Source organism: Euphorbia lathyris, chromosome 6, assembly GCF_963576675.1.
Source record: "Euphorbia lathyris chromosome 6, ddEupLath1.1, whole genome shotgun sequence".
In the NCBI taxonomy this organism is placed as follows: domain Eukaryota; kingdom Viridiplantae; phylum Streptophyta; class Magnoliopsida; order Malpighiales; family Euphorbiaceae; genus Euphorbia; species Euphorbia lathyris.
In genome coordinates, this window is record NC_088915.1 from 5,212,371 (window position 1) to 5,220,454 (window position 8,084).

The 8,084-nt window shown below is 33.9% G+C and overlaps 1 protein-coding gene across 2 annotated transcripts; it reads right to left on the reverse strand.

Moving 5' to 3' along the window:
- Positions 1–2,227: 2,227 nt before the first annotated feature.
- Positions 2,228–7,664, reverse strand: LOC136233821 (phosphoribosylglycinamide formyltransferase, chloroplastic-like). 2 transcript variants are annotated; one of them, XM_066023499.1, is made up of 7 exons: positions 7,388–7,664; positions 5,896–6,303; positions 5,532–5,643; positions 4,741–4,917; positions 4,447–4,573; positions 2,743–2,881; positions 2,228–2,620 (listed from the first exon to the last, which is right to left on the reverse strand). In XM_066023499.1, exons 2-6 carry the CDS (start codon positions 6,263–6,265, stop codon positions 2,768–2,770), a joined length of 900 nt encoding a protein of 299 aa, XP_065879571.1. In that variant the 5' UTR covers positions 6,266–6,303; positions 7,388–7,664; the 3' UTR covers positions 2,228–2,620; positions 2,743–2,767. The 2 variants fall into 2 exon arrangements, with proteins under 2 accessions (XP_065879571.1, XP_065879570.1); XM_066023498.1 differs by having other exon boundaries at positions 2,228–2,881.
- Positions 7,665–8,084: the final 420 nt, after the last annotated feature.

The following is an 8,084-nucleotide window of genomic DNA, read 5'->3' on the forward strand; positions in this document are numbered from 1 at the left end:
CTTTACTTTGTCATCTATATCATCAACAGGGCCGGTCCTGACATTTTGGAAGGTCCAGGTGAAATAAGAGATAATGGGCCCTTAATAAAAAAATTCTACTTAAAAATCTAAAAATAGAAATTTGGACCTATTTTTTACCTAAAAGATCATATTATTTGGTCAATTTTTAGACATATTGGGTATTATAACTAAAAAAAAGAGAGTATATATTCAATAAAATTAAAATTTTTGGGCCCCTTTTAGCCTTGGGCAGCTGCACCCCGAGCCTATGCCCAGGGCCGGCCCTGATCAGTAACACTAGCAATTACCGTACATATCAACAATAAGATTATCTACAATTTGTGAGTTTGTCTTCTTTAGACACCATTATCGGCTAATATTCTTAGAACCTGTCATGATGACTGTTTTTTCTTTTAAAAAAACTTAATATATCATTTGCTCTCTGAACTTATCCAAAAAAACTCAGTTGGCTCCCTGAACTTTCAAAGTGTCTCAATAGCCACCTCAACTTGCATAAAATGCTCAACTGTAAAATATAATCAATTAATCACTCAGTTATAAAAAAAGTAAGTTGTATGCGGAAGATGAATTGCACGAACCTTAGAACATTATTACATAATTCACATAATAAATTAAAAATGAAGTTTTTACTTGCTCAACTGTAAAACGTGTCTTCTCTAATATTAGAATCTCATACCCTGACCTTGCTCGTTTTACCTTTTTTAAGATGCGTGCAATACATCTCTTGCATTCAACTTTCATTTTTGTAACTGAATGATTAATTAATTACATTTTACACAAGTTCAGGGGGCTAACTGAACATTTTATGCAAGTTGAGAGGGCTATCGAGACTCTTTGAAAGTTCAGAAGGTCAATCAAACTTTTTGGACGGTTCAGGGGCAAAATGATGTATTAAGCAAAAAAAAAAAAAACTTTTAAACTAGTGTGAAGTATATCATAAGTTTTTAACTTTTTTTTCTCATATACTACATATTCTATGCATGTATAATGAATCTAGTTAAAGCTCGATTGGTCAAAGCTCAGCCTGAAACATTAATGGGTCAATACCGAGTCTACCTAAGCTCGGTCTCGATAAGATGGAAACATGGCACAGCCAAGAAGTAGGAAATGTAGTCACCCACAGACACATACTGCTGGAAACTCAAAGCAGATGGCAAAAAGGTGAGTGAACCTTAAGTTGATGTACGAGAAAGGTCTCTGAAAAAGGCTAAATTCTCAAGCCATTTCCTTCCACTCCATTCTCATCATCTATTGACTAAATTGACAAAAGATCAGAATATAACAAAAAAAAAAAAAAAAAAAAAAACCCCGACAAGACAAGCTTTGGTTGTCATGACAACACAATTTACAGAGATAGCCCACCTAACACGACAACACCATTTACAGAGATAGCCCGCCTAACACGACCCATCTGGCATGACACAATTATCATTTTCTTTATTTCTATCATATAGAAGCGGAATATATATAGATCAACTGTTGTCATAATCACGAATCGAATCGTATGATTCGATTCAGCTCTATTTCGAGCCGAATTTATAGGATGAATCTAACTTGTAACATAATCTTAGATTCGCAGTTCGAATCATATGATTCGATTCAGCTCTATTTCGAGTCGGATCTTCATCACTGTTCATCAAAAACTTCAACAACCCTAACTACTAAATCCACTGTCCTCTAGTCTTATTATTATTTATCAAGTAATCAACTCAAACTAGTTTCATTCCATCGAGATCAAGTAGACAACAAGGCAAAAGAAAGAGTAAGAAGCTCAAACTCTCCATCTCCACTAAGTTATTAAACAGAGTCGGATTTGAAGATTAGTTTTATTAGGATTGCATTTGCATTAGATTTGAATTGTAAGTACTTGACTGATATGATTTCTTTTTTTACATTAAAATTGCATTTCTAGACTAATATTTGATAATATTTTGAGTTCAAAATGGTAAATATTTTATTTCTTATAATATTGTGAATTTGAACTGAATCTTACGATTCGATTCACGAGTCACAAAATATGGATTTCGATTCACGAGTCGAATCTAGATTTGACAACTACGTATAGATTACATAACACGCTAACTCATTTTGACACCCCATTCGATTCACGAGTCACAAAATGTGGATTTCGATTCACGAGTCTGAATCTAGATTTAACAACTATGTATAGATTACATAGCACGCTAACTCATTTTGACACCCCTAATTTCAAGGGAACGTAAAACGCTATCTTATTGTCATCCTCAAAGAAAGCTCTGCAACTAAGTCAGTATACATGTCTTTGTAGGCAGAATTCAAATGCTCACGTACCAATTAAACAAAGCCAGTATTTGACTACTAAATGGTGATACAATTAGATCATGTGTCCAACCAATATGTAGGACACATGATCTAATTCTTTGAAAAACCATTTTAATTCAATCACTTCAATGGTAAAACTGAATTATGTAGGACCTTCGAGGAAGAAGGTTCGGTCATATTCTCGGTAAACTAATTAACTGATTTGAACATCGTCAAATATTATCTCGAACCCAGAATGTGTCACAGTAATGCAGCTAGTTCAATGCCCAAAGGATGTGACACCTTCAACAGGGGCAATCTATAGAAGAAGGGTAGGAAATTGAGTCAGATACCAGCAGGTATAGGGCTCGGGTTTGTCATGACGATGTGCGTAGCTTTACTTCAATAAATCATTTAGGACAGGAGAATACTGGCACTTACCACAACCAAAACAAATTTGACTAAGCTATCTGTATTCTTTGGGGTTTTCCCTAGTTTGGATGAGAGGAACACCATCTTCCCTCCAAATTATACGCTCTTCACATAATGCGGTTATCACCTCAACGTACAACTGATGCTCCTACAATTAAAAAACAGAAGAAAATGGAATCAAGAAGTTGAAATAAGTGTTAGTGATCCAACGGAGTTTCACTAACTAAATAAGGCTACTTAAATTTAAGGGTAAATAATTTATTAGTCCCCGCCTTTTTTATGTAAGGCACTGTTTAGTACCTGTTTTGGAAAACACATTATAAGGTCCCTATCTTTTGTCAATATTAACCCTTTGGTTCTTCTGTCTATTTTTTTTTTAGATTTTTAACCGAACATATCTTAGCTTTTAGGACAGCCATAATATGATACAAAATGGCTCTGGTACTATGTTATTTTCTGTCAGTCTGTATATGCCGAATATAACGGTTAAAAATCTAAAAAAAATAGACAGAAGGACCAAATGGTTGAGAATGACAAATGATAGGGACCTTATAATGTGTTTTTCAAAATAGAGGGAGTAAATAGTGTGTTAGGTAAAAAGGAGGAGACTAATAAATTATCTACCCTAAATTTAACAACTCTTCTAAAATTAATTCTTCCATAATCAAATACAGATCAGCTAGCCAAACAATTTAGGGGGCAATTTAGGGGGCGTTTGGTTCACAAGGGGTAAGGGAAAAGGAATCAAGAAAGGGAAACTAAAGGAAAGGAAATGAATAAGCATTCATACCCCTATGTGTTTGGATATGTTTAGGAAAGGGAATGCAATTCCACCCCATTCTCTTTGTGGATGTTTGGTTCAAATAGAGAATCAAAACTATTTTTTTTAACTTCATATATAATAAAAAAAAAATTCAACTCTTTTACTATAGTTTCCATAAAACGTGCAATAACTTCATGTATAATCCCAAACAATCCAAAACGTCACTCACTTGCTACCCTTATTGATAATAATATAAAGTTCATAAAAGTTAAATTTAAACTTAACAAAGTTCATACAAATTAAAAAAAAAAAACAAAAACAAAAGCCAATAGTCTTCTAAAATAAATAAGTATAAGGATCAAAAGTGAAATTAATCTAGTGATAAAAAAATATAAATAAATAAATATAAGGATTAAACAAAAATAAAAAAAGTAAAATTTAGTCAAAAATATTTTTTGAGTAAAAAAATTAAAAATATATAACGAAAATGAAATTAATCCAAAGATAAAGAAATGTAAAAATAAAAAAATATAGAGACCAAAATAAAAAAAATAAAATAGAGTAAAGTAGAATTTTATAAGGAGTGTAGAAGTTTAAGTTAGAAAGAGAGGGGAAAGGGAATAGAAAACCTTAGGGGGGAGTGGGGAATGGGTTAGAGGAGTTAGGGGTAAACCCAAAACTAAAAAATGGCAAAGGGAATCATTAAATTAGCAAAGCAAACACCAACAAAGGGAATGAAGCCTCCCCTTTCCTGAAACCCCCAAACCAAACGACCCCTTATAGTAAGTCAGCATATCATTTCCCAAATCAAAACAATTTGACATTAGTGAAATTCCATGAAATATTTTAAGTGCATTTTCTATAAGAACTTATAGAACAGAATCAAGATGTAATCAAGAAGTGGCTGAATGAAAAAGGAAGAAAAAAGATACCACGTAATAACTCATTACCTCTCTAAGAACTCTTGCAGCTAACTCCTCTGGAGTGTCATTCGCAAGAACAGGGACAACTCTTTGAGCAAGGATACGCCCCGTGTCATAATGCTCGTCAACAAAATGGATAGTGGGCCCTGAGTATCTAATCAGGCGCAAAGAGAGATGGAATGGAGAAAACCAAACAAGAATATAACATATGAGGACTTTTGTGGCCTATGAATAAGACATAATTAAGAAAGTTCAACTAAACTGAGGAATGAACTTCGGTTCCAACATAAAAAGAAAATAGCAACATAAGCTGAGAGATACCTCGCACCAGAAGCAATGACTGCTTTATGCACCTTCATACCATAGTAGCCTTTGCCTCCAAATGCTGGAAGAAGTGCTGGATGGATATTCAATATGCATTTTGGAAAAGTACGGATTAACTCAGTAGGTATAAGTTTAAGATATCCAGCTAGAAGAACAAAGTCAACCTCCAAATCCCTGATCCAAACATAATATCAAACGCTTATATTGATCCATTTGAGTTAAAATTAGAGGAAGAAAACAAACATTTTCAGCACATATTTTTGAGCAGCAATTTATATATATATATATATATATATATATTATTGGCTCAAGCATATTTGGTTTTCTAGATCAAGAAACCAGTAATAGAGGATATGGAAGGCAAAAGATACTCTTAGCATGTTATGCAAATCATTTGCTGACATTCCACACTGCCAAAATGGACTAATAAGCAGTCACATAAGCTTCCTCATTTATATTATCACAAGGTAGATGAACAACGTAACAAAGGTAGGAAATGATGGAAAACGAATAATCCTTTGTTACATCAATAAGTGATTGTCAATATTTCCTCAGACATCAATGATAAATTAACCATGTTCTAACTCAGCGACATTCAGAGAATGATTATTAATATTTGTACGAATTACATACAGTTAGTGACTCAATGATAAAAACACAAGAAAAGCTCAAACCATCTAACAATTAAACATAGCACGAATGCCAACTCCTTTGCAAGAAGCAAATACGAATAAGAAACATAAGTTATTTATAGGTACAAAACGAGTAACTTCAAATATGTAGCTCACCTTAGAGCAGAGACAAGATCAGTTGAGGATAGCCCACCAGAATCATCTTTTGTTCTAGGAAACAAAAGGACTGGGATTTTGTTGCTTCTCGCATATTCTGCACCTCCACACCCTGTAAGAAAGAGAAAAGGAACATATAAATAATCTGCTGCAAATTCAAAGCAAAAGATTCAGGTATTACAGTTAATTTTTTTTTTATCACCAAGTAACTTTTTGTTTTTCCTTAAATCATCAACAAGAAAATTCAGGAGAATGATGACAAAGAATAAAAAAACGGTTTCAAAAAGGCGAAAGGAAAAAAAGGCCAACAGAATGCAGAGCTAAAGCAGATGAATAGATGAAGAAAATGAAAGGCAAACTATACCGTGCTTGTCAGTGACCACAGCAACAATATCACCATAGATGGATCCTTGAAGGCAAGCTTCATGAATTGATTTAAAATTGGACCCTCCACCGGAAACAAAAACCGCAAGCTTTTTCCTTTTGACTTCAGGTTTATTGTGATCTTCCTTGTCGAAAACAACACTGTCTAATACTTCTGCTTTCTTCACACATTCAAACCTCTTGAATGATTGAAGAGTTAAGCAGACATAATTAGGTGACCAAAGAAGAGAGGAGCTTTTACATGGTGTAGTAGAAGGATGTAAAGTTAAAAAAAATTGCTTTGGGGGGGATTCGATGGCTGCAATGGTGGCTCCTGAATATAACCTAGAACTCAAGCCTCGAGCTTCCATACCATGAAAGTTTCAGCTACGTCTGTTTTTTGACATCACTGATTACGGAAGGTGGTTAGTTCAAATCCTCAAATTTAGTACATTCGGGAAGCCGTGGAGTCATCCAGAATAAATATAGCTCATATCCAAAGATATTTAAATAATAGATTATTGACCATTTAGAGCCCATGCTTGATGAAAGACTCCCAATCATTATTGTCATGCACATTCATGGAAACAGAGCAAGAATTGAAAAAGGCCATATCTTCTAATTTAAAAACAAAATACAGAATAACTTAAGATGCATTATATGCTATTGAAGTATAGTTGGGAAGAGCAGAATGTAATGAAGAATATGATTTAGTCTGCAGTCTAAAGCATGGGTATGTATGAAATGTAGTCAAATTTCAATTTGTTATTCATGCAGAAACATGACAACTATGGAGAAAAAAACAATTCATCAGCCCTGTGACTTTTCAGCACAAGGATGAGCTACCAAGGCCAACCATAGGTATCTTAACAAGAAATAGTAGACACAACATACAAGAGTAAGACAAGCCAAAAGATATAAAGTGGATTCGATTCTACATCCAAATTCACAAGGGATTATCTATCTATCAATATCCCCTGCTTTCTACTTCAAATGGAATTTCCATTCTTATGACAAAAAGAAGTATGCTTACGAAGAAAATTGGTTCCTAAAAAGGAAACTTGTTACTGCCATTTCTATTTATTTGACCAATACAGTGTACCATAATTCAAATAATGCTAATCAAATCACTACATTCAGATTTTCCCCATAATTCAAATAATGCTAATCAAACTTTTAACTTATAATTCATATTTAGTTTACTCCAGAAGTTCTGATAATACCTAATGCAAAAAATTAAGCTGCATCACACAAGGAATTCAATTCAACAAATTAAATAGAAATTAGAATTCAAGGACAGATAATTAAGTCTCCAAACAACAACAACAACAACAACAACAAAGCCTTAGTCCCGAAATGATTCGGGGTCGGCTAACATGAACCATCATATAAAACCGTGAAAATTAAGTCTCCAAACATATAACTAAAATCCCTAAATTGGATAATGATTGATATCAAACGGTTCTAAGGATTGAGTCGCTAGTAGTACTTACTAATTAGATCAAATGTGAATTTCTAAGCCTCAGTAGATTGAGTCGCTCCGGTCGGATGTGTTGCGCCTCCACCTCCTCTTTCCGGTCGGCGTGGTTGGACTCGGCGGTGATCCTCCCTCCCTCGCCTCCTCTGCTCTCCTTCGTTCTATTTTCTTTGAGATATCGTGAATCAGATTGGGGTGTCCACCCAAAACTGGAATAAAGGTTAAAGTTCAATTTTTTTTGTATCATATCAACTCAGTGCTCAAAGTGGGTGATAAGCCTCAAATTAGGCAAAAGGGGTGTTTGTTTCAGCAAAAGTAGCTAAACAAATGAAGCCTAAGTAATAAAAAAATTGGACCTAATTCTTTTTTTATTTTTGGGTTAAGGTGCAAAAATACCCTTAACGTTTTGGGTCTGGAGCAATTTTACCCCTAACGTCTAAAATGGTGCAATTTTACCCTTAACGTTTGTAGCCAAGAGCAATTTTACCCCTAACGTTGATAAATTGGATCAATTTCAGAAATAATTTATCAAACTGTCTTCTCGGTCATGAATCTTATCATCTACACTTTATATATGCGTCATTTTTTCAGTAACAAATCATAAACATATGTTGGGATGTGAAAAAAATAAAAAATATATTGTCTTTTGTATGAATTAGACAAAAAAAATTCAAAAAATTCACCGAATTTGTAAATATTAATCTCCAATTCTA